This window comes from Hemitrygon akajei, unplaced genomic scaffold (assembly GCF_048418815.1).
Source record: "Hemitrygon akajei unplaced genomic scaffold, sHemAka1.3 Scf000158, whole genome shotgun sequence".
NCBI classification, from domain to species: domain Eukaryota; kingdom Metazoa; phylum Chordata; class Chondrichthyes; order Myliobatiformes; family Dasyatidae; genus Hemitrygon; species Hemitrygon akajei.
Window position 1 is genome coordinate 311,423 of NW_027332044.1, and position 27,054 is coordinate 338,476.

A 27,054-nucleotide genomic window follows, 5' to 3' on the forward strand; every position below is an offset into this window, starting at 1 on the left:
ACGAATGTGAATGGGTGCTTCACTCCTTTTCCGAAAATTTGGGACAGTGCGGAGGGAGCTTCACTCCTTGTCTGACCTGGAACTTGTGTGATGTAATGTTGGTGAGGAAGCTTCACTCAGCGTCTGACTCCGGGTGTGTATGATGGGATGGTATGGAGGGGTCTCGCTCAGGGTCTGACTCCGGGTGTGTATGATGGGATGGTATGGAGGAGTCTCGCTCAGGGTCTGACTGAAGGTGTCAGAGACTCATATATATATATATTCCACTTGGGACAGCCTCCAATCAGAGTTCGGGAGCGGGAAATGTGTGCATTATAAACCAGTGCCTCGCGTTTGTTTGAACAACAACCGATCCGCAAGGCGGGTTCATCAGCAAGACAAAATAAATATAGAAACATAGGAACATAAAAAACCTACAGCACAATGCAGGCCCTTCGGCCCACAATGTTGTGCCGAACACGTCCCTACCTTAAAAAAATTACTAGGCTTACCTATCGCCCTCTATTTTTCTAAGCTCCATGTACCTATCCAAAAGCCTCTTAAAAAACGCTACCGTATCCGCCTCCACCACTGTTACCGACAGCCCATTCCACGCACTTACCACTCTCTGAGTAAAAGACTTACCCCTGACATCTCCTCTGAACCTACTCCCCAGCACTTTAAACCTGTGTCCTCTAGTGGCAACCATTACAGCCCCGGGAAAAAGCCTCTGACTATCCACACGATCAATGCCTCTCATCATCTTGTCGTTATTCGATGACTCTCTATCAGGTCATATTGGGAGGAAAATAGACGGAATGTTCAGTTTCGCAGGAAACTGGGTGACAGTCCGGAGATTCAAAGGGGTTAAATATTCCGGCCCAGTACAGCGTCCCCAGTTGCCAAACGGCGCAATAACAGGTACACCAGTTTGTATGCCTCTGGGCGGAGAGACAGGTTAAAATGGTCAAATGGTGATATATCTCACAAGTCAGGACGACACATGAACATCCATGAATACAGCCAAACGAGACAGCGTTACTCCAGAAAGAAGGTGCAAAACACATTGTCAGCATTCAAACACGGCAGAAAGTACACAAATATGTATCAAATAGAAAAAAAATACCAAACGCATCTTGAGGCCCAAGGTTAACTGAATACCACTGATATCTGCAGTCGACCACAACAGAGCCTGTCTTCTGTCGTGCGAACACTGGGGGGCAGCACAGACTCCTGCTTGGAGGCCACGCCAAACCGGCCTGCCGTGCGCAGCTCCTTCAATTCCTCTGCCAGCTAAACGCTCTCACAGTTTACACATCAACTTGAGTTGACATAATATCTCAGCGGGACTGTTTGCCATAAAAGATGGGTGGAGTGAGCATTAAACTAGAGATACATGGGAATGAAAACCGTAATGCCATCACAGCCACAGAGGCAGAGACCCACAGCCAGAGACGGCAGGAGTCAAGGATAGGGTGACGAGGCAGAATTTCCCCAATTGTTAGCCAACCCGACACCCTTCCCACACCCTATGTCCCTCTCCTCACCACTCTCCTCCTTCTTTTTCAGAACCTGCTCATCCATCTCAGCGAAGGAGCAACGTGGTTGGGGGGAGGATTTTCTAGCCTGTGTTGCCCGGCCTCACCTAATCTTTATCCGAGGTTCCACCACGTCCCCGGGTAATCCCACAAACATTCCCTTCTCACACCCGAGATCCTGTTACCCTTTGCTTCTCTCTCTCGAAACATTCATTCCCTCCCATCGAACTACTCCCTCCACTTCCCTCCCATGAACCTACCGCCATCCCATATCGCTTGCATGTTCCTCCCTACCCCTCTCTCAATTCCCACATCCATTCCCCTCTGCACAGCCATTCGTCCCTCGATTGCAAAACTCGCCTCTGTTTCCCTTGCTCTCCTCGCCTCTGCACGAAGAACAGCAGAGGACAATCGGAAAATCATCCTAACGCCGAGATACAAATGAAAGGAGGGGTGCCGGGCGGGGGCTAGTGGGTGGGGTCCCTCAGTCGGAGAGGGAGGGAGGGAGGGAGGGATGCAGCGGGCGAGAGTTATGGATAGGATGGGGATTGAGGAGGGAGGGTGGGAGAAGAGGTAGAGGGAGGGTGGGGTAAAGGGAGAGGGAGAGAGGAGTGTAGGGAGTGGGAAGAGGGACAGGAAGTGAAAGGCGAAGGGCTCTGGTATTGATAGTGGGAAGAAACGGAAAGGGGAGGATAGAGAAAGGGAGATGAGTGAAAGAGGTGACGTAAGGTAGTGGTGGAGTAAGGAGGGATGTTGCGGTACGGCAGAAGGGAGAAAGAGAATAGGGAGAGAGGATCTTGGGGAGTGGAAAAGCGGATAGTGAGAGGGAGGGGTGGAGGACGGAAGCGATATTGGGTGGAGAGAGAAGCGGGATGTGTGGGGAAGGGAAGAAGCAGGGGAGTAGGATGTGAGAGAAATGGAGCTGAGAGGTTGGGCGAGAAGGTGAGGGAGACAGAGGGATGGAGACAGATGAGGGAAGGGACATCAAGGGGACGGAGGCAAGGGAGAGGCAAGGAGGGGACAAAGCAGATTTTGGAGGTGGAGGAGAGAGAAGGGGAGGTGAAAACAAGTGAGAGTGAGCGAGTGGGAGGGAGCAATGAGGTCACGGGATCACTCACCTCCCGCCAGCTCCGTGAATCATTCCCGCATCTCCCAGATGGGATGGGAGATAAGGGGAATGTGGAAGGAGAAGCGGTAGAGGGAGGGGTGCGATAAGGGAGAAGGAGAGAGGAGTGCGAGGAGTGGGAAGAAATACGGGGACAGAAAGGCGCAGGGTTGTCATATGTATAGTGAGAGGGAGCGGAAAGGGAAGGATAGGGAAAGGGAGATGAGTGGAAGAGGTTGAGGTAAAGTAGCGGTGGAGCAGGGAGGGAGGTTGACGTACAGCAGGAGGGAGAAAGAGAAGAGGGGAGAGGATCTTGGGGAGTGGAAAAGCGGATAGTGAGAGGGATGGGAGGAGGGTGGAAGCGATATTGGGACGGCAGAGAGAGAGTCGGGAAGTGTGGGGAAGGGAAGAAGCAAGGGAATAGGATGTGGGAGAAATGGACGGGAGTTGTGGGGCGAGAAAGTGAAGGAGACAGATGAGGGAGTGGACATCAAGGAGAAGGAAGGTGAAAACAAGTGAAGGTGAGCAAGTGGGAAGGTGGAATGAGGTCACGGGATCACTCACCTCCCGCCAGCTCCGTGAATCACTCCCGCATCTCCTGGATGAGCGCGACGCCGGAGGCATCCTCTCCCGTTCTTCGGTGCGCCAGAGGGAATACCCTATACCGGATGGGCATGGAAGTGCCCTCACCTCCTCCTTCACCTCTTCCCCATTCGTCCCCCTCTAATCTCCGTCTTCTCCGCTCTGACCCCTTCACGACCTCTCTGACGCTCTCTTCCTCGCCTTCATGGTCTGGTGTGAAAGGCGGCGGATCCTGCGGAGGGACATCGGGAGCTTAAGGGGGTGCGAAAGGTGAGGGTGAAAGGGAGGGGGAGGGCATAATTTGGAGGAAACTCGTCCTTGGAATCGCGGCTCCTGGGGAAGTCCGGAAAAGCTGCCTGGCCTTCGCAATTCCACTCGTCCTCCCGCCCCGGAGGGAGTTGACTGCCCACCAGCGTGGCGCCATGCCCGAGTGGACATGACGGCGTGGAGCTCCCTCATCACAGCGCTCCGCAGGGGAGGCTCCTACGGAGTGGGTGGGTCCAGCTCGATATCAAGACCTGTGGAGAGCGGAATAGAGAGGGAGGGATGGAGGGGAACGGAGGAATGTAGTAAAAGAGTGATGGGAGGGAGCTGAGATGAAGAAAAATTGGAGAGTGACGGAGGAGAATGAGGAAAGCTGAGTGATGAGGTGAAGGGAGGGCGGATAGGAGTGAGGAAGGGAAGGTAGTTATGGGAGAGGGTGTTGCGATAAGGGAACTGGAGAGGTCGGGAGGTGGTGGCGAGGGAGGGAAAGCAAGGAGGGGAGAAATTGCAGATACGGGCGATGTTGGGAGAGAGAAGGAAGAAGTGTGGCAGACGAAGGTGGGGGGGAGAGGGCAAAAGGGAATGAGGAGCGATGTGGTGCAACAGAAGTGGGAGGATTGGTGGAGAAGCAGCGAAGGGACGAAGGGAGAGAGAGCTATAGAGGGGAGGGGAGGTCGGGTAATTGGAAGAAGGCAGAGAGATTCTGAGAGACGGCTGGAAGTCCCGGGCTAAACGTTACCAAATTCCCAAACACCACCTCCCACCGCTCGAAAAGGCGGAAGGGACGGGGAAAATGGGGGGAGATGTTGTCGGGGTGCAAGGGTGGTTGTGCAGGGGTTATCTCCAGATCGGGATGACACGGGTGTTGGTGTTGGAGAGGAGAAAGAGAGTGGGGCAGACAAATGTGGGAGTGGGTTAAGATAATAGTGAGAAAAGGTAGGAGAGAAGGAGAGAGAGAGAGAGAGAGAGAGAGAGAGAGAGAGAGAGAGAGAGAGAGAGAGAGAGAGAGAGAGAGAGAGAGAGAGAGAGAGAGAGAGAGAGAGAGAGAGAGAGAGAGGTTAAAGAAGGTAAGATAGAGTGCGCCACTGGAAGGGGGAGTCGAGGAAACCCTGTGGGGGCGCGAGTTTCGAGGTGAGCTATGCACGTTACTCGGAGGGAGGGGGCTCACTCACATCGGTGGGTTTTGGGTGTTTTTCCTGGGGCCGTGGTTTCTCGCAGACACAGCGTCTGAAGCCCCGACGATGAGCAGGAGCAGTGGGAACGTCCGTCGCGCAAACCAGGAACAAACCGGGGGATGTAAATCTCCAGAACAACAGAGGGAAACAAATCTCTCCGTCATTCCTTCCATCCGCCCTTCTTCGCTACCTCCCTCCGTCCATTCCTTTCCTCTCTCCCCATTCGACTACTCTCTCCCTTCATTGTCTACATTCCTTCTCCCTCATCCCTCCCATCCCTGCACTCCTCTTTCGTCTCTGGACCGCCCTCTCTCTCCTTCCTATCCTTCTCTCCGCTCCTCTCAATTCATCTCTCTCTCTTCCTACGTTAAACGCGACCACATTTCTCCCTTTCTCTCCCAATCTCATCCCCCTCTATTTCTCTACCCATCTTCCTCATCCCCTCCCGTTTTCTCATCTCCATCACTCGTATTATCCCTTCACTCCTACCTCTCTCCCATCACTCCCCTCTACCCACTCAGTCCACTGTCCCAACTTCACTGTCCGCCAAAAACCATATCTCCTCCTCTCTCCCTCCCCCTTTTTCTCCTCACTCTCAATACTCTATCAACTGCCACTCTTATCTCTTTGTGCCACTCTCCCGCACACTCTCAATCCCTCTCCACGGTACCTCCCCCACCCCTCCTCTCGGTTCCTCTTCATCAGCTGCTCAGCTCGTGCTTGTTGGCGTCGGTCTGACTCCCTTGTCAAAACAGGCTTCCTATGGCAACGGTTACTTCTCCTACCGGAGCTCAGAGACGCAGAGAATCCTCGACAGGATGGACGACGGAGAGACCTACATGAATAAGAAACGCACAGAATCCGGCTCACCGTCCCCTTCCCGAGGTGAGGGGGCAGAAAGAGGGAGGGAGGGAGATTCAATCTGAGCCTGACCCCGGGAGAGTGTGATGGTTCAGTGGGGAGGGAGATTCACTCTGTGTCTGACCCCGGGAGTGTGTGATGGGACGGTGTGGAGGGAGGTTCACTCTGTGTCTGACCCCGGGAGTGCGTGATGGGACGGTGTGGAGGGAGATTCACTCTGTGTCTGACACCGGGAGTGTGTGCTGGGACGGTGTGGAGGGAGATTCACTCTGTTTCTGAACCCGGGAGTGTGTGATTGGACGGTGTGGAGGGAGATTCACTCCGTGTCGGAACGGGTGTGCGTGCTGGGTCGATGATGAGGGATCCTCAGTCAATTTCTGATCCTAAAGCCTAGACACTCTCTGTGCCCCGGGTCCGTAGAGATGGAAGGCAGTTTCATCGTTGTTGCCTTGACTGTGTTCATGTAATTTGTCCATTCCTGTCGTGAAACCTCAGGGCAAACCTACATCTGACCCTAATGATTCGCTGTTTGAGGATATGTCAGAATGAACGCGCGGGAGAGGCAATTAGGAGGGAGCAATGTGAGGGGTTTGAGGCGTCAGTGACCATGGCGCGCTTCGGGAAGAGTGACGTGGAGCGACCGGCAAAGGATGGCGGTATAGAGGCAGCATTGTGGAATGCGATGAAGAGAGAGTAGTATGGGTGGACGGAACGGCACGGGAGGGGCAGTGTTGTGGAAGTGTCGTGGTCGGGGCGGTGGGGTGGAAGGGTGACTGAGGGGGGACCGCTGAGAGGGCGAAAGCAGGGAAGCTGTGGGATGGCAGTTGAATAAGGGGTGCCGTGGGAAGGGTGGTGTTTAGAGAGGGCAAGCAGAGATGCGGTGATGACGGAGAACTCTAAAGTTTATTTTAATTGTATCTTGCCCCTTTGCTCTCCTCTCCCTTATCTGGCTCTGCACGAGCCTGATCCCTTCCCCCTTCTCTCTCCCTTTCCCTCTCACGCTCATCCTTCTGTTTCCCCTCTCTTCTCCCCTCTATCCCTCTTTTCCAAACTCATCCACTCTCCCCTCCCTCGTCCTCACTCTGCCCCCTTGTCCCTCATCACCCCCTGTCTTTCCCTCCCACCATTCTCCCCATGCTGCTCTCTCTCTCACTCCCCTCTAACGCCCCCTCCCCTCTCGCTTCCTACTTTAACCCAACTCTCCTCCGTATTGCCCTTGCCTTTCTACTCACTCTGTCTCGCCTCTCAATCCTACACTCCGCCCACACTACCTCACACCCTTCACCTCAGTTTATCCCCTCTCTCCCCCATCTGTACTTGTACCCTGTCCCCCATTCTCTTCCATTTTCCCGCCAATCGCCCCGCTTCGATCACCCCTCTCAATCACTCCATCCATCCATTTCAGCCTCTCTGTCATTGTAATCCTTCTCGCTTCCCTCTCTTTCCCTCTTGATCCCTCTCGCTGTCCCCCAACCCTCTCTGGTCTCTTCCCCTCCCTCTGCACCTCACTTTCCCCGATTCTGTACCGCGTTCACTCTTCCTTGTCTATCTCTCTCTCGCAGACCACCTGACATCCACCTACACCGAGCTGAACATTCGCAAAGTCGTACCCCTCATCAATATACAAACAGGTCAGTGATGCAACAACGACGTCATACTGGAGGGCTCAGATGTCATAATACTCCCAGATGCCCAAGCGTGTAATGTATTCGTCTCCACCAATTCCCTGGCAGCTCGTTCCACAGACTGACCACCATCTGGGTAACAAAGGGTTGTCAACCGGATCACAGCTGAAACTTTTTCCCCTCTCTCCTTATACCTGTGCGCTCTGGTCATCGACTGTCCAGGTCTAGGGGAAATAATTGCGCCCATTCACTCTGCCTGTGCTCCTTGTGGCTTTATATACCCCTGAAAGGTCATCCCTGCGCTACAAGGAATAAAGTCGCAATCAACCCAACCTCTTTCCCGAACTCAGTCCCTGGAGTCCCGGCAACGTCGTCGTAAATCTCCCCGCGCACTCATTTCCAGTTCGATGATATCTTTCCAAGAACAGATCCGCAAAGCAAACAGCATTATGAAGGACCCCATGCACCCCTCAAACAAACTCTTCTCCCTCCTGCCGTCTGGGTAAAGGCTCCGAAGCATTCGGGCTCTCACGACCAGACTATGTAACAGTTTGTTCCCCCAATCTATCAGACTCCTCAATACCCAGAGCCTGGACTGACACCTTACTGCCCCATTGTTCTGTTTATTATTTATTGTAATGCCTGCACTCTTTTGTGCACTTTATGCAGTCCTGCGTAGGTCTGTAGTCTAGTGTAGCCATTGTGTATTTTTTCTCTCTGTGTTGTCTTTACGTAGTTCAATCTAGTTTTTGTACTGTGTCATGTAACACCATGGTCCTGATAAACGTTGTCTCATTTTTCCTGTGTACTGTACCAGCTGTTATAGTCGAAATGACAAAAAAAGTGTCTTGACTTGACTTGACGACCAACACTGAACACCGTACTCCACTTGCGAACTCACCGACGTTCTGTACAACTGCAACATGGTCACCCGACTCCTGTACACAGTGACATTCTAATGAAGGTCTGCGTTCAGATGCAGTCTTCACCGCCTTGTCTACCTGTGGTTTCACTTTCTGGGAACCGTGTTCCTGTACCGCGGGTCCTTCTGTTCTCCAACATTCTTCAGTGTTCCTCCGGAACGCTGTGAAAGTCCGACCCTGGGCTGTCTGTCTGAAATACAATAATTCGCACTTATCCGACTTAAACTGCATTTGCTTCTGCTAGTGACGGGTTCCCAGTCTGACAAAGGAACTGCAACCTTAAACCTTTCCTCCTCACACCGCCACAATTGTGTATCTCTTGTATATCTTCATCTCTCGCCCTATTTCCTCTCTCCATCCATCCCTCCCTCAGCTGTTCTGTCTCCACGTCTTTCTCTACTCACTTCCTCATCTCCCTCATATTTTCTCCCTGTATCTCGCTCTGCCCCCCCACCCATTCTCCACCAGTCCCTTGTGCTTTTATTTTTTTCTCTCTCTCTCTCTCACATTCTCTTCCATTCTCTTCCAGATGGTCCGGACCCCACTTACTCTCAGCTGAAATTTCGCCAAAATGAACTTCTCATCTCTAAGGATGAAGATCCTCCTCTCGCGTCGGGACCAAGAGAAAAGCCGGGGACAGCTCAGGCAGGTCAGTGTTCACATTGATGACGTCATTCTGAAGAGGTCAAGTGCTAATGCATCTGCATCAGCCATTTCTCTGGAGCACCGTCTGATTAAACAAGATGTCACTCTGGTGACAGTTAAATCGCCTTCTGCTGTCACCTCAGAACTGTGCGCTCTGATCCTCGATTCTCGAAGTCTATAGAAAATGACTCTGCGCATTCATCGAAACATAGAAACATAGAAAATAGGTGCAGGAGTAGACCATTCGGCACTTCGAGCCTGCACCGCCATTCAGTATGATCATGGCTGATCACCCAACTCAGAACCCAGTATCTGCCTTCTCTCCATCCCCCCTGATCCAATTAGCCATAAGGGCCATATCTAACCTCCTCTTAAATATAGTCAATGAACCGGCCTCAACTGTTTCCTGTGGCAGAGAATTCCACAGATTCACCTTACTTGCCCCACGTGATTTTAGAAACCTCTGTACGGTCACCAATGAACTCCAAGGTATAAAATCCAAAACTGGCTGACTTATCTCCATACTTCAGTCCCTCGAGTCTCGGCAATATCCCCGTAAAGCTCCCTCTGTAATCTTTGCTGCTCAGTGGCATTTCACCAGGAGCAGGTGGACGAAAACTGAACACCAAAGGAGGCCTACCTTACATCCTGTACAACTTCAAAGTGACCTCTCGACTCCTGCACTCAATGTCTGGATTGATTAAGATTAAATCTTCATCGCCCTATCTAACCTTGAATTCAATTTCTGGGAACCATTTTCCCGTACCCCTGTGTCTATTTATTCCATAACACTCCTCAGGGTTCCTTCTCTTTTCTGTGAATGTCCCACCTTGACATGCCTTCCTGAAATACTATAGCTCGCACTCATCCGAAATAGATTGCATTTGCTGCTTCTCGGCCCAAATTTCAAGCTGATCGATATCCCGCCATAAGAGATAACTGTCTTTTCTGTTTACCACGACATCTTCAAGCTTATCAACCGCGTCTTGTGTAATCTGTTACAAGTGGTCGATATAGTCGACAAGGATCCCCCGTCCCACCCGCTACTTCGGGTGAACACGGCTAGTGACCAGGCTCCAGTCTGAGAAACGAACTTCAACCCTCAACCTTTGCTCCGACCGCCGAGCCAATAGTATGTCCAGTCAACCATCCCTCCGTTTGCCGTACACTAACTTCCAGAGCCCCATTGCTCCATTGCTTCTCCGTTCCTCCCTATGTCCCTTTCTTCCATATTCCAGTGTGATATACAATCTGGGAAATTGTTTGTCAGCCTACATTATCTCTGCAAATGCTCACAAATCAGTCAGTCAAATTTTGCTGTGACCCCAGCATTCTACAGTGTAACCCACTAACTGGAAACGTTAAATGCCTTATTGAATTCCCGAGTCATCACATCTACTTCCCTGTTCTCATGAACCGCCCTGATTCCTCACTCACAATATCGAAACTGCTTCACCCGTGACCGCAAGAACCTGCTGAGCGCTGTGGAAAGAGCTGAGACTTTCTCGGAAACCAGCGTCCGTTCCATGAACTCCGTCCACATTTCCTGGTGCCTCGATGAAGCAGCCAGCAGCATCACAGAACCATCTCCAGCCACGCCGGCCGTTCTGTCTTCTGCACCTTACTATCGGAGGGAAGATGCGAAGGCATGTCTCACTGGGCTCAAGGACAGCTTCTACCCCAGAGTTATCAGATTATTGAACCGTCCTCTACCATGATACGTGTACTCTTGACCTCACAATCTGCTTCCCCTTTGCCGTTGCACATTTTCTGCCTGCATTGCAAATTCTCTGTAACTTTTACACTTTATTCTGCATTCTGTGATTGATTTAGTCTGCACCACTACATGAAGTGATCGGTATCTCTGGATGCAACTGGAAACTCTCAATAGACAATAAACAATAGGTTCTGCTGTAGGCCATTCGGCCCTTTGAGCCAGTACCGCCATTCAATGTGATCATGGCTGATCGTCTACAATCAGTATCCCGTTCCTAACTTCTCCCCATATCCCTTGACTCTGCTATCTTTAAGAGCTCTATCTAACTCTTTCTTGAAAGCATCCAGAGAATTGGCCTCCACTGCCTTCTGAGGCAGAGCATTCCAAAGATCCACCACTCTCTGGGTGAAATAGTTTTTCCTCAACTCTGTTCTACATGGCCTACCGCTTATTCTTAAACTGTGGCCTCTGGTTCTGGACTCCCCCAACATCGGCAACGTTTTTTCTGCCTCTAGCGTGTGCAATCCCTTAATAATCTTATACGTTTCAATCAGATCCCCTCTCATCCTTCTGAATTCCAGTGTATACAAGCACAGACGCTCCAATCGTTCAACATATCTCTCCTCTCTGTAATGCATGTGAATGACCCGGATGACAACTCAGATGAGTGGTCTGGTACGTTTGCAGGTGATACGACGATGGGTGGTTTTGTGGATCGTGTACAAGACATGTAAAGAATCCAGTGGAATATGGATCAGTTACAGATCTGTGTTGGAGAAACGGCAGATAGAATTTCACACGGACAAATGTGACATGTTGCGCTCTGATAGGTCAAATGGACAGACAGAGCGCATCCTTAAAACCAAGACCCTAAACAGTGTTGATTTGCAGAGGAAGATTGGGGTCCAATGTCATTATCCCTGGTTAAGCAGGCGTATGACACGCTTGACGTTATCATTGGGAGCACTGGGTTCAAAAGTCAGGAAGTTATGTTGCAACTCTATCAACATTTCTGATTAGCCTGCATCCGGCGTATTGTATACAGTTCTGATCACCACATTATTGGAAGGATTAGAAGGCCTTGGATACCCTCCGGAGATGCTGAACAGGAGATCCGACAGACGATTCTAAGACCACACGAGACACAGACTGAGTAGACGGAAGTTGAGATCTAATGCCAGAGAGAATGCATTCGGGACAGTATTGTAGGCCTGTTTCTGCACTCGGCTGTGTGATCTCTGTTCCTCATGGTCCCTCTGTTCTGCAACCTATGTAACTACCTATGACTTGAGTTTCAGGGTACAGTGTACTTTTAGCCCTGGGTCCCTCCGTACTTTAACACAGTCCTCCCGACATACGATAGCTCAAACTAAATTGCATGCGCTCCTGTTCCCCGGCGAATCGAGATCGCACTGTAAGAGATAACTGTCTTCACTGTTTAAAACGCCATCAATGTTAACGTCATCTGCAAGCTCACCTACCGGGTATTGCATAAACTGCTATAAATGGTCGATGTAGTTAACAAAATCACCGACCACCCGTGAACAACGCTAGTGACGGGCTTCCAGTCTGAGAAATGAACTGCAACCCTAATCCTTGTCTCCTATCGCCGAGCCAGTCGTATTTCTGATCATCCCTCACTCACTGCGTCGCATACCATCTCTGAGAGCGGTATACCATTTGGAGGCTTTTTAAAATCTATGTACATTTCATCCAGCACCTCGACCTGATCAGTCCTCCACAATCAAATTGGTCAGACAGATCTCCTTGTGTTCCACGCCATCTCCAGACCAGTCTGTCATCTGAGCCCTTTAGAATATCCTTGTTCATTCCTTGTATGGTACACCTGCTGCAAATTCCTGATCTGTCCTTCACAGTCAAATCTGCTCAAAAAATCTACTTGGGTCTCACGCCACCTGTTATCTCCTTCCCCCGTCTCTCTTCTACTCTCCCTATCTTTCCCTCTCCCGTCCAGTTTCACCGCTCCATTCCTTTACGGAATCTCTCAACATTCCTCTCTCCCATGCTCCGGAGTGAACTACCATCAGGGATCTTGATACGGGATTTGTCAAGCTTCCATTATATCTATCAGTCCGGATAGTCAAATTCCCCTGGGTCCCCACACCTTTACACAGAGTAGTCTACCAAGTGAAAAAAAAAATGTTTTATTTCTTCCCGGTTCACCATCTCTTCTACCCTGTTCTCATGAAACGTCCTGGTTCCTCACTCACTAAAAAATATAAACACCGCTCCGCCCATGACCGCAAGAAACTGCAGAGCGTTGTGGAAAGAGCTGAGCCCAACTCCGAAACCAGCTTCCCCTCCATGAACTCTTTCAACACATAGCGCTGTTTCGATAAAGCACCCAGCACCATCAAAGGTCCCCGGACATTCTGTCTTCTGCGCCCTCCCATCGGAGGGAAAACGAGAAAGCGTGTATCAGGAGGCTCAAGGACAGCTTCTACACTACAGTAATCAGACTATTGAACTGACCCCTAATACGGTAAGATGTACACTTGACCTCAAATCTTCCTCTTCGTGGCTCTTGAACCTTATAATCTGCCTGCACTGCATTTTTTCTGTAATTTCGATCCTTTATTCTGTATTCCGTGATTGAGTAACCTTGTTCTACTCCAATGAAGTGACCTGTATCTATGGATGTGGGTAGGATCTCTCCTGTTTGTGATGTATATAAACGATCTGGATGAGAATGTAGATGGGTGGTTTGGTATATTTGTAGATGATACGTTGATGGGTGTTGTGGATCGCTTAGAGGACCTGCAAATAATTCCGTAGGACACGGATCAGTTTCTGATATGGGATGGAGAAACGGCAAATCGAGTTTAAACCGGACAGACCTAAAACGTTGACCTTGGTAGGTCAAATGCTGAGAGATAACACACTATTGAAGCCAAAACGCTAAGGTGTGTTGTAGTCCAATGCCATTGTTCATGGCCAAGGTTTCTGATAGGATGGCGAAGGGGGCTTATATTATTCTTGCCAGTATTAAGAACCATGGAACCAGAGAACAGTACATAAAATAACAGGCCTTTTGCCCCTTCTTTGCTGTGCCGAAATATTTTTCTGCCTAGTCCCGCTGACCCGCACCTGGGCCATATCATCGCATACAGCTCTCATCCATGTACCAGTCCAAGATTTTCTTAAATATTAAAAGTGAGCCCGCATTTACCACTTCATCTGGCAGCTCATTCCACACTCCCACCACTCTCTGTGTGAAGAAGCCCCGACTCCCCAATGTTCCTTTTAAACTTTTCCTCCTTAAACCTTAACACATGTCCTCTGCTTTTATTCCCCCCCCCCCGCCCAGCATCAGTGGAAAAAGCGTGCTTGCATTCACTCTATATATACACATCATTATTTATATACTTATATCAAATCTCACTTCATTCTTTTACGGTCCCGGGAATAAATTCCCAACCTATTCAAAACTTCACTGTAACTCTGTTTCTCAATTCCAGGCAACATCCTTGTAAACCTTCTCTGCACTCTGTCAACCTTATTAATATCCTTCCTGTTATGCGCTAACATTCCAACTCTTATACTCAATTCTTTGATTGAAAAGGCCAATTTCCCAAAAGCTCGCTTTACTACTCTCTGACGCTAGTTATAGGGAATTTTGTATCTGTATTCGCAGATGCCCCTGTTGTACAGCACTCCTCAGTGCCCTGCCATTTACCTTGTATCTACCTTGGTTCTTTCTTTCAAAGTGCAATACCTCACTCTTGTCTGCATTAAACTCCACCTGCCATTTTTCATCCCATTTTTTCAGCTGGTCCAAATCCCTTTGAAAGCTTTGAAATCCTTTCTCACTGTCCACTACTCCTCCAATCTTTGTATCATCAGCAAATTTACCACATTATCATCCAGATCATTGATATAGATGACAAATAGCAGTGGACCCAGTACTGATCCCTGTGGCACACCACTAGTCACAGGCCTCCACTCAGAGTAGCGATATTCCACTACTACTCCCTGGCTTCTTCCATTGAACCAATGTCTAATCCAATTTACTTCCTCTCCATGTATTGCTAGCGACTGAATCTTCCTAACTAACCTCCCATGTGGGACCTTGTCAAAGGCCTTACTGAAGTCCATGTATGCAACACCCACTGCCTTCCCTTCATCCATTTTTCTTGTAACATCCTCAAACAAAACTCTAATAGATTTGTTAAACGTGACGTAACACGCACAAAGTCATGTTGACTCTCCCTAATAAGTCCTTGTCCATCTGAATACTTTTAGATCCTACCTCTTCGTACTATTTCCAATAATTTAACTACTACCGAACGCAAACCTACTGGCTTATAATTTCCCGGATTACTTTTAGAGCCTTTTTTAAACAGCGGAACGACATGAGCTATCCTCCAATCCTCCAGCACCTCACCCGTAGATACCGATATTTTAAATATATCTGTCAGGGTCCCTGAAAGTTCAACACTAGTCTCCAACAATGTCCGAGGGAATATCCTGCCATGTCCTGGGTATTTATCTACTCTGATTTGCCTGAAGATAGCAAACGCTTCTCCCTCTTCAACCTGTATACGTTCCATGATCTCACTACTTGCTTCCCTTATTTCCATTCACACCATGTCAGCTTACTTAGTAAATACAGACGCAAAAAAAAACATTTAAGATCTTCCCCATTTATTTTGGTTCCATACATAACCGACCACTCTGATCTTCAAGACGACCAGCTTTATTCCTGACTATCCTTTTGCTCATAATATACCTGGAGAAACTCTTTGGATTCACTGGACTGCCAAAGTTACCCAAGTCTTCTATTAGCCCTCGTGATTTCTTCTTTAAGTATTTTTTGCACTTTTTATAATCCTCAAGTGCGTTATTTTCTCCCTGTTGCCTATACGTGTTATACATCGCTTTCTTCTTCTTTATCAGAGTTCCAATACCCTTCAAAAATCAAGGTTCCGTATTGTTATTCACTTTGCCTTTAATCCTGACAGGAATATACAAACTCTGCACTCTCAAAATTTCTTCCTTGATGGCCTTCCACTTACCAATCACATCCTTGCCATGGAACAACCTATCCCAATCTATGATTTTTAGATACTTTCTCATTTCTTCAAAATTGGCATTTTTCCAGTTTAGTAATTCATGCCGAGGGCCAGATCTATATTTATCTATGCTCAAGTTGCAGCTAATGGTGTTATGATCACTATTCCCCTACACACACTTCCGTCACCTGTCCTAACTCGTTTCCTAATAGGATATTTAATATTGCATTCTCTCTAGTCGGTACTTGCATATATTGATTTGGAAAACTTTCCTGAACACATAGTACAAGCTCTAACCCTTCTAGATCTTTAACAGCATTGGAGTCCCAATCATTATGTGGAAAATTAAAATCCCCTACTATCACAACTTTATGTTTCCTGCAGTCGTCTGCTAACTCTCTGAAGATTTGCTCCGCCAATTCTCGCTGACTGTTGGGTGGTCTATAATACAACCCTATTAACGTGATCATACCTTTCCTGTTTCTTAGCTCCACCCATATGTCCTCGGTAGAGAAGCCCTCTAATCTGTCCTGCCTGAGCACTGTTGTAACATTTTCCCTGACTAGCAATGCCACCCCAAAATCCCCACCCTTCATGCCTCTGCCTCTATCACGTCTGAAACATCGGAACCCTGGAACATTAAGCTGCCAGTCTTGCCCCTCCTGTAGCCAAGTTTCACTAATGGCTGCAATGTCATAATTCCACGAGTCAATCCACGCCCTCAGCTCGTCAGCCTTCCTCACAGTACTCCTCGCATTGAAATAGACACAACTTAAAAGATTATTACCACCACACACAAACCTTCCATCTGTAACAGGACTCTGCCGGGATTCGGTGGCATGTGTTACAACGAGAGGTCGGACACCTGGGTCGCTTCCTCTGGAGCGGAGGAGGCTCGAGGGGGGAGATATGACTGATCTCTGGAATCCGGCAGACACCTGTCAGCCTTTATCAAGTCAAGGAATTTGGACTCTATGCGAGGACGGCTGAAAGTAGAGATGAGATTGAGAGAGGGAGGTGCTGATTGTGGTGTGAAGGAGAGATCGCGGATTCTGGGTGGGAGTCCTAGAGGGACCACGGCTGAATTCACGCTCACACTGAATGGCTTCTCCGCAGGTCAGCATACACAGCATCCGAAAGATAACATCGCAAATGGACCGTACCGTCAGATCTGCCTACTCTGCTTAGTTACATCCGTCGTCGTCGGGACAGTGGGCCGGGCTCTCGATCTATGGTGAGTTCAACGGGCTCCGGGTGGAGTCAAACCGCACACAAACAGATAGAATGAAACGTGAGCGTAGTACACCACAGTGACACGGACGTGACACAGCCATCCAGCCGACTCCTGCTCCTATTTCTTATGTCTTTACACTGTCAGATTCCACACCGTGAGATCGACAATCCCGTCACCATAACACCGACACGATCCTCATTGTGAACGACACTCTCGAAACCGCGACAGCGACGCGCCCCACACCGTGACGCCGACAATGCCCTGATGGTGACACCGACAGGACAATTAGCGTGACGCCGACACGTCGCTCACAGTAAAGCCAAAAACGCCCCAGTGTGACACCAACTTGCTACTCAACGTAACACTGACACGCCACTCACCTTGACACCTACACACCACTCACAGTGACACCTACACGCCACTCACAGTGACACCTAAACGCCACTAACCGTGACACCGACACACGATTCACCGTGACAGCTACACGCCACTCACCGTGACACCAACACACGATTCACCGTGACAGCTACACGCCACTCACCGGGACACCGACACACCACTCACCTTGACACCTACACGCCACTAACCGTGACACCGACACACGATTCACCGTGGCAGCTACACGCCACTGACCGTGACACCGACACACGACTCACTATCACTCTCAGTATCACAGATTCGTCACTCCCCTGATTACCTGCGACCGAGACCACCAGGAATTGCGGGGGCAAGAAAACAAATTGCTCGTCCTCGAAAATGAAAACTCCGTCCTGAACACCCATCTCTCCGATCTGAATAAAACACAAACCGATCTCCGTCAAAAGATCACAGACCTCGAAATTAAGTACAGGACCCTGACCGAAGAGAAGGCTCAAATCTGTCAACTGCTGACCAGCAGAAAAGGTGAGTTAACACACCAAACTCAACCCCACCATCTCCTGCTACTCATCACATTGCAGGGAGATAAGAAGTTTTCATCTGTGTCTCACCCAGGGAGTGTCTGAAGCGACGGTATCCCGGAGCCTCACTCATTGTCTGATCCCGGGAGTGGGTGAAGCGACGGTATCCCGGAGCCTCAGTCATTGTCTGATCCCGGGAGTGGGTGCTGGGATGGTGTGGAGGGGAGCTTCACTCATTGTCTGATCCCGGGTGTGGGTGAAGCGACGGTATCCCGGAGCCTCACTCATTGTCTGATCCCGGGAATGGGTGAAGCGACGGTATCCCGGAGCCTCACTCATTGTCTGATCCCGGGAGTGGGTGCTGGGATGGTGTGGAGGGGAGCTTCACTCAGTGTCAAACCTGGTAGTGCGTTACGGGACGATTTACAGGGAGACGTACTCCGTGACTGAACCCGTGAGTGGGTGAGGGGGCGATCTGGAGAGAGATTCACTCTCTGTCTGAGCAAGGGAGTGTGTTATGGGACGATCTGGAGAGAGACTCACGTTGTGTCTGACCCCTGGACTCTGTGATGGGACTTTGGGGGGAAGTTCACTCTGTGACTGACCCGGGAGAGTGTCATGGGACGGTGTAGAAGGTGATTCAGTCTGTGCTGACTTAGAGAGTGTGTGATGGGCCGATGTGGAGGGAGATTCACTCTGTGACTGACCCCTGGACTCTGTGATGGGACTTTGGGGAGAGATTTATTCTGTGACAGACCCAGAGAGAGTGTCATGGGACGGTGTGGAGGGTGTTTCAGTCTGTGCTGACTGAGGGAGTCTGTGATGGGACGGTGAGGAGGGAGTGACACCTAGTGTATCAACTCGGATGTGCGTGATGCGACTTGACTGTGAGTCTTGAGAAAGATTAAGTGCTTCACTCTGAGTTTGACATCGGGTCGTTGTGACATCACGGACGAAGCGAGATTCACTCTGTGATTGACCCCTTGTATGAGTAACCTGAGAGTGTAAAGTGAGCTTCTCACAGTGCTTAACCATCCGAGCTTGTGACGAAATGGTGTGGAGGGATTTCACTCTGAGTCTGACCGCGGGAGTGTGTGATCGGACGTTGTGCTGGGAATTCACTTTTCTTGTTCCTGATTTCCAGAGCAAGCGTGTTCCCAGGACTGGATCAGAAATGAAGGCCGCTGTTATTTCATATCCACGTTGGAAACATCTTACGATAGAGCGGAAAGATATTGTTCAAACTTTGATGCAAGGTTGCTGGAAATAAATTCAAAAGAAGAGCAGGTATGTGTCACACCGAGAGATGAGATTTCCAGACAATCACAAACTCCCGGGGTTAGACACAGATTGAAGCTCCCTACAAACAGTCCCATCACGCACTCCGGGGGTCAGAAGCAGAGAGAAGCTTCTGTGTAGCTTCCGATCATACACTCCGGAGATCAGACACAGACTGAAGCTCCCTCCAGACCGTTCCATCACACACTCCCGGGGTCAGACACAGGGTGAATCTCCATACACACCGTCCTATCACACATTCCTTTGGTCAGACGCAGAGTGAAGCTCCCTGTCTCTGTAGACCAACGTACCTCACACTCCCAGGTTCAGGCATTGAGAGAGGCTCCTTCTTAACATTAATTAAAGACATTTAATTTCGCAGAATGTTGTTTCCAACGGTCTCGGCCGTCAATACAGAAGATACTGGATTGGAAAATGCGGAGGCGGGTGAGTTTCGGACTGTTCCTGGATTGGGACTGGGACAGCGGGATTAGTTTGGAGACAGAACAGGAGCTGTGGGAAGTGAGGGGGCCATGCGATTCTGACACAGGGCTGCGGGGGAGAGTGCGGGGGAAGTGGCATCAATTTGGGGAGCGATACAGTCTCTGGGGATAAAGTGGTTCGGGGGATTAGTTTGGGTACCGACACGGGGCTGTGTGGAAAGGGCGATGCGGTGGGATTAGTTTGGTGAATGTATCGAGTGTCCTCCTGGAGCTGTTTTGACCCCGTTGAAATTGATTATCCTTCTTTGATAGTGAAGAGGCTTCTAGTCTTATGGTCAAGGATTTCACTGGAACGTCCGTCTGCGGTACCTGCGACTCGCACGAATGGAGATACCTTTGCAATCGTCAACACCGTTTCATCTGCGAGAAGTCAGCACATTTGTGCACGGATATTCCTGAAAAGATCCAGGATCTCTGTCAACAGTCCGTAGGGCCAACTTGAATCACATTACAATCGGTTTTCCTCCCCCGTCTCTCTTCCCCCACTGTTATCCAACCAATCCTCAAATTCTCGCTTCACCCACTCTGTCCCTCCACCAACCATTCTCCTCCACAACTCTCATCCCCTTCCCCCAACACTCTCCTACATTCCTCTTTCCCCACCAATCTCCTTCTTTCTCGCCATCTCTGCCACTCTTCTCTCCTGCGTGCACCGTTCTCCACTCCTCCTCTTTAATCTCTCTCCCTCCTGTCCACCCACTCTCACCTCATTCATGTGCACTCTGCTTCACAGATTCCCCACCCTGGGATAAAAGACAGTGCGTATTCACTCTATCTGTTCCCCTCGGGGTTTTCTACACCTCTATAGTGTCACCCGTGCACCCCAAAGAATAAAATCCTCACGCCAGCCCGGTCTCCACTACTCACCCACTCGAATCCCAGCAACATCCTCGTAAATCTCCCTCTGCACTCTTTCCAGCTCATCTTTCCCGCAGCAGGGCGACCAGAACCGAACACAGTACTCCAAGTGTGGCCTCACCGATGTCTTGTACAACTGCAATGTGACCTCCCGACTCCTGTTCTCAGTGAAGACCAGCGTGCCACATGTCCTGTCCATCCGTATCGCGAGTTTTCCACCGGGATCACCATCTGATTTATTGTCTGTGACATATACTAGCTGAGAGTGATCATTTGCACGATCAGTACTGCGCAAAGATGTAAATTTAATGTAAGGTACTAAAATAAATACAGCAAATAGGGGAATATCGAGGGTTCTCGTATATTCAGGAAGCGTTCAGTAATCTGATGGTGGAAGGGAAATAGTTTGTTTTAAATCGTTGAGTGCGGGTCACCAGGCTCCTGTACCTCCTCTCCGATGGTACGAATGATGACAGAGCATTTCCCGGGTGGTGAGAGTCCTCAGTAATGGACGCGGTGCCTCTTGAACCTGTCCTCGTTGGAGGGGAGGTTTCTGCCTGCGATGTCGTTGGCTGAGTCTAGAACCTTCTTCACCCTCTGGCGACCCTGTGCGTTGCAGCCTCCACACCAGGCGGCGTTGCGACAAACCAGAATGCTCTCCGCCGTACATCCGGAGAAACACGCGAGTCTTCAGTGACAGACAACATCTCCTCAAACTCCTGACGTTGTAATCCCTTCTGTAAAGAGAGAGATATGGACGGTGGTGAAGGTACGAGCAGAGTCAGGTCTAGAATACAATCAGACTCAGATTAGAAATAACCATGAATAGAGTAAATAAATCCAAAGAGGAAATGGATCTCCTATGGTTGAGAACTGAGTGTTCAACACGAGACTTTTAACTACTGACATTCCACGAAGGATCGTGGTAGGCAATAATTGTCAGTCTGAGTCTCAAATGGAAAGTAACAGCTCTCCATACTCCGGGAAATGGGGAGTGCAGAACTCGGATGCATGTTCCATTGTCAGTTAAACAACATTCGACCAAATTGATTTCGCAAGATAAAGTTCCCCATGATAACTGCTGTTCCATTCTTACATGCCTCAGATATTCCTCTGTTTCCTGCCTGTGACACTGTAATGATATTATTCGGTGTATCATTGACAACTGTTACGTACCCCGCAACTGGGTGTCTAACCAGCAGAGAACGAAGAATTCGTTGGAGTCTGGTGGGTACTATACTAAAGGTGTTTATTAATAAAATAAGCAAAATCATATCAATAATGCAAATATACATATAAAACAAGTTAGCAATAATAAACCTAAAAGGGTAGGAATAATAATAATCAATAATAAACAAGCTCTATCGATGTCTAGGGGTAAATAAATTGTCATAGAAAAGTATAAAGTTCAGTTCATTTCACGAATGATAATGTAGTTATAGTTGTATTGAAATCGTTGGAGGGAGAGAGAGAGAGAGAGAGAGAGAGAGAGAGAGAGAGAGAGAGAGAGAGAGAGAGAGAGAGAGAGAGAGAGAGAGAGAGAGGAGAGAGAGAGAGAGAGAGAGAGAGAGAGAGAGAGAGCAAGATGTAACGGCTACAGTCAGGCAAACCTTCCTTTGCTTTCTTAATCCGTCGTATCGATGTGGTCATTCAGGTATGACCTCTCCGTCCTTCTGCTAGACCGTTCTTCTGTGGTGGACTCGTCACTCTGGCATGAGTGGACACAAATACACAAGTACCCACCGCCCAGCTTTAACACTGATAGCCTTAATGACCGAGCTCCTGGTTCGGTCTCCGAAGCCCCCACCTTTCTTGTGGATTCCAACACTCAATCAGTGTCCATTGGCGTATCTGGAGGGTATCTCTCCAGACTGGTCTTTTATCCCTACTCACGTGGACTCAGCTATCCATTACTCCTGAATGACTGTGTGCATCAAATAAGGCCACTCCTTCAATCCACTGAGGAATGTTTATGAGCAATCTATTGTCTTGCAGCGAAACAGTAAATAATTCAAAAAGGAGTCACAATACGGTTAATCAGCAATTCCCCCGTCTCTCTTATCTGTCGCCGATGTTCTTGCTGGTTTTTCCGTCTCTCTTTCTCATGGTCAGCATAGCAACAGTAATAGTTCGTGGTTCTCGGGGGGGGGGGGGGGGATGGTTAACTCTGTACCCATTGTCCATCAGGTCTGTTCATCACTCATAACACAACTAACACTAGCGATTATTTTCAATTTGCTATTCGTTAACTCCACCCAGATGGAATCCACATTCTGCTCGTTAGATCTTATTTCGTCTCGCACTATCGCCCTGACCTCATCCTGAATGAAGATTGCCACCCGACCACTTCGACCTTCTGCTTGTCTTTCTGTATTACCTGATACAGAGCCATTGAGCCATAGAACATTACAGCACAGATACAGGCCTTTTGGCCCTTCTTGGCTGGGCCCGAAATTTTTTTCTGCCTAGTCCCACTGACCTGCACCTGGCCCACATCCCTCCATATACCTCTCATCCATGTACCTGCCCATGTTTATCTTAAATGTTAGAAGTGAGCCCGAATTCATCCGGCAGTTCATTCATTCCACATTCCCACCACTCTCTGCGTGAAGATGCCACCCCCAATGTTCCTGTTAAACTATTCCCCCTCCACCCTTAACCTTTGCCCTCTGTGTTTTTTCTCCCGTAGCCTCAGTGGTAAAATCCTGCTTGCATTCACACTGTCTATACCCATTATACTTTCATACACCTTTATCAAATCTCCCCTGATTCTTCTACGCTCCAGGGAATAATGTCTTAACCTATTCAACCTTTCTCTGTAACTCAGTTTCACAAGTTCCGGCAAAATCCTTGCAACATCATCTGCTTTTCAACCTTATTAATATCCTTCCTGTAATTCGGTGACCAAAACGGCACACAATACTCCAAATTCGGCCTCACCAATGCCTTATACAACCTCACCATAACATTCCAACTCTTATAATCAGTACTTTGATTTATAGATGCCAATGTACCAAAAGCTCTTTTTACTACCCTATCTACCTGTGACACCACTTTTAGGCAAATTTGCATCTATATTCCCAGATCCCTCAGTTTTTCTGCGCTCCCCAGTGCCCCACCATTTAACTTTTATGTTCTACCTTGGTTTTTCCTTCCAAAGTGCAATACCTCACACTTGTCTGTATGAAATTCCATCTGCCATTTTTCAGCCCATTTTTCTAGCTGATCCAGATCCATTTGCAATTTTTTAATATCCTTCCTCACTGTCCACTGCACCTCCAATCATTTTATTATCAGGAAATTTGCTGATCCAATGCGCGGGTTTTCAATGACAGACCACATCTCCTCAAACTCCTGACGTTGTAATCTCTTCTGTAAAGAGAGAGATATGGACGGTGGTGAAGGTACGTGCAGAGTCAGGTCCAGAATACATTCAGACTCAGACTAGAAATAACCAAGACTAAGGTAAATACATTCAAAGAGGAGATGAAACTCTTACGGTTGGACACTGAGTGCACAACACGAGAGTCTTAACTACAGGCATTCCACGAAGGAATATGGCAGGCAATAATTGTCAGTCTGACTCTCAAATGAAAAAGTTACAGCTCTCCATACTCCGGGGAATGGGATTGCCGAAGTAGCATCATGTTCCATTGTAGGTAAAACAACATGCTGTTCCAGAAAGCCTTCACGTTTGCCGACTATCAATTTCTCCGGACAGACTGGAACAAATTGTAGTTTGTAGATTTTTGCTTCTCTGTAAACCGCCTAGGACTTCAAGCTGCTTATATATATATAAACTAAAACAATATATAAATGTGTGTGTGTGTGTGTGTGTGCGTGTTTGTCTGTGTGTGCGCGCGCGCCTAAGCATGTGTACACTTGGACATAATGTGTGAATGTATTTTCCTGATAACCTACATATTCTTGCTATCTTTCTCAATATTCCTGATTATTCTCAATATTCCTGGATTTCCTGGATTTCAGTGCTTTAAAAGAGATAGAGTGGGGTAGGGGGAAAGGGGAGGAGGGATGGCATTACTGGTCAGGGATACTATAACAGCTACAGAGAGGGTGGGTAATGTAGCAGGATACTCTTTTGAGTCAGTATGGGTGGAAGTCAGGAACAGGAAAGGAGCAGTTACTCTACTGGGGGTATTCTATCGGCCCCCTGGTAGCAGAAGAGATACTGAGGAGCAGATTGGGAGGCAGATTTTGGAAAGGTACAACAATAACAAGGTTGTTATCATGGGTGACTTTAACTTCCCTAATATTGATTGGCACTTGATTAGTTCCAAGGGTTTAGATGGGGCAGAATTTGTTAAGTGTGTCCAGGATGGATTCCTGTCACAGTATGTTGACAGGCCGACTAAGGGGAATGCCATAATAGATCTTGTATTAGGTAACGAACAGGGTCAGGTCACAGATATGTCAGTGGGTGATAATCTGGGGGAGAGTGATCACCGCTTCCTGAACTTTATCATGGAAAAAGGATAGAATCAGAGAGGACAGGAAAATTTATATGGGGAAGGGCAAATTATGAGGCTATAAGGCTAGAACTTGCGTGTGTGAATAAGGATGATGTTTTTTGCAGGTAAATGTACGATGCATATCTTGCAGGATGTTAGGGATAAATTGGTCCCGGTGAAGACGGTAAAGAATGGTAGGGTGAAGGAACCATGGGTGACAAGTGAAGTGGAAAATCTAGTCAGGTGGAAGAAGGCAGCATACATGAGGTTTAGGAAGCAAGGATCAGATAGGTTTATTGAGGAATACAGGGTAGCAAGAAAGAAGCTTAAGAAGGGGCTGAGAAGCGCAAGGTCATGAGAAAGCCTTGGCGAGTAGGGTAAAGGAAAACCCCAATGCATTCTTCAATTATGTGAAGAACAAAAGGATGACAAGAGTAGTGGTAGGACCGATTAGAGATAAAAGTGGGAACATGTGCCTGGAGGCTGTGGAGGTGAGCGAGGTCCACAATGAATACTTCTCGTCGGTATTAATCAATGAGAGGGAACTTGATGGCGGTAAGGTCAATATGAGTGAGGTCGATGTTCTGCAGTATGTTGATATTAACGGAGCGGAGGTGTTGGAGTTGTTAAAATACATTAGGACGAATAAGTCCCCGGGGCCTGACGGAATAATCCCCTGGCTGCTCCACCAGGTGAGGGAAGAGATTGCTGATCCTCTGGCTAGGATATTTATGTCCTCGTTGTCCACAAGAATGGTACCGGAGGACTGGAGGGAGGCGAATGTTGTTCCCTAGTTCAAAAAAGATAGTAGGGATTGTCCAGGTAATTATATACCAGTGATCCTTACGTCTGTGATGGGAAGGCTGTTGGAAAAGATTCTTAGAGATAGGATCTATGGACATTTAGAGAATCATTGTCTGATCAGGGACAGTCAGCATGGCCTTGTGAAGTGCAGATCGTGCCTAACAAGCCTGATAGAGGTCTTTGAGGAGGTGACCAGGCATATAGATGAGGGTTGTGCAGTGGATGTGATCTACACGGATTTTAGTAAGGCATTTGTCAAGGTTCCACACGGTAGGCTTTTTCAGAAAGCCAGAAGGCATGGGATCCAGGGAAGTTTGGCCAGGTAGATTTAGAATTGTCTTGCATGCAGAAGGCAGAGGGTTTTGGTGCAGGGAGTACATTCGGATTGGAGGGTTGTGCCTAGAGGTGTCCCACAAGGATCAGTTCTGGGACTTCTACTTTTCGTGATTTTTATTAACGACCTGGTTGTGGCGGTAGAAGGGTGGTTTGGCAAGTTTGCAGACGACACAAAGGTTGGTGATGTTGTAGATAGTGCAGAGGATTGCCGACGATTGCAGAGAGACATTGATAGGATGCAGAAGTGGGCTGAGCAGTGGCAGATGGAGTTCAACCCGGAGAAGTGTGAGGTGGTACACTTTGGAAGGACAAACTCCAATGCAGAGTACAAAGTAAATGGCAGGATACTTGGTAGTGTGGAGGTGCAGAGGAATCTTGGGGTACATGTCCACAGATCCCTGAAAGTTGCCTCACAGGTCAGCTTTCATAAGTCGAGGGACAGAGTTTAAGCGACGCGATGTAATGATGCAGCTCTATAAAACTCTGGTTAGGCCACACTTGGAGTATTGTGTCCAGTTCTGGTCACCTCACTATAGGAAGGATGTGGAAGCATTGGAAAGGGTATAGAGGAGATTTACTAGGATGCTGCCTGATTTAGAGAGTATGGATTATGATCAGAGATTAAGGAAGCTTGGGGTTTACTCTTTGGAGAGAAGGAGGATGACAGGAAACATGGTAGAGGTGTACAAGATATTAAGAGGAATAGACAGAGTGGGCAGCCTGCGCCTCTTCCCCAGGGCACCACTGCTCAGTACAAGAGGACGTAGCTTGAATTTAAGAGGAGGGAAGTTCAAAGGGGATATTAGAGAAAGGTTTTTCACTCAAAGAGTGGTTGGTGCGTGGAATGCGCTGCCTGAGTCAGTGGTGGAGGCAGACACACTAGTCAAGTTTAAGAGACTGCTAGACAGGTATACGGAGGAATTTAAGGTGGGCGGTTATATGGGAGGCAGGGTTTGAGGGTCAGCACAACATTGTGGGCTGAAGGAACTGTAATGTGCTGTACTACTCCATGTTCTATGTTTCTACTGTATACATATTATGTGTGCTGTGTGCCGCTTTGGGACTGTTGTTGTTGTGTTTAGCAGCGTAGTCCTGGCTGTATAAACGGGCATTCATGTGTGATGGAATTGCAATTAAACTTAAATTGAATTCAATTGAAATGAAATAAAACCGTCTCATCTGTAGGGGTCGCACTTTCCGAGGAAGAGAGCCCAGTCATAAACATA

At 48.4% G+C, this 27,054-nt stretch overlaps 1 protein-coding gene across 1 annotated transcript; it reads left to right on the forward strand.

Annotated features, from left to right (window-relative positions):
- Positions 1 to 3,640: 3,640 nt before the first annotated feature.
- LOC140724073 (uncharacterized) lies at positions 3,641 to 20,476 on the forward strand. The gene is made up of 9 exons (XM_073038559.1): positions 3,641 to 3,698; positions 5,349 to 5,528; positions 7,067 to 7,135; positions 8,582 to 8,701; positions 16,564 to 16,658; positions 17,350 to 17,584; positions 18,725 to 18,867; positions 19,241 to 19,305; positions 19,614 to 20,476. The coding sequence occupies exons 1-9, from the start codon at positions 3,641 to 3,643 to the stop codon at positions 19,801 to 19,803; spliced, it is 1,155 nt and encodes a 384-aa protein (XP_072894660.1). The 3' UTR covers positions 19,804 to 20,476.
- Positions 20,477 to 27,054: the final 6,578 nt, after the last annotated feature.

Coding starts and splice junctions, on each gene's coding strand:
- LOC140724073 (XM_073038559.1), top strand. CDS start 3,641: ATGACGGCGTGGAGCTCCCTCATCACAGCGCTCCGCAGGGGAGGCTCC. Junction 5,529..7,066: donor CTCACCGTCCCCTTCCCGAG/GTGAGGGGGCAG, acceptor TCTCTCTCGCAG/ACCACCTGACATCCACCTAC. Junction 17,585..18,724: donor ACTGCTGACCAGCAGAAAAG/GTGAGTTAACAC, acceptor CCTGATTTCCAG/AGCAAGCGTGTTCCCAGGAC.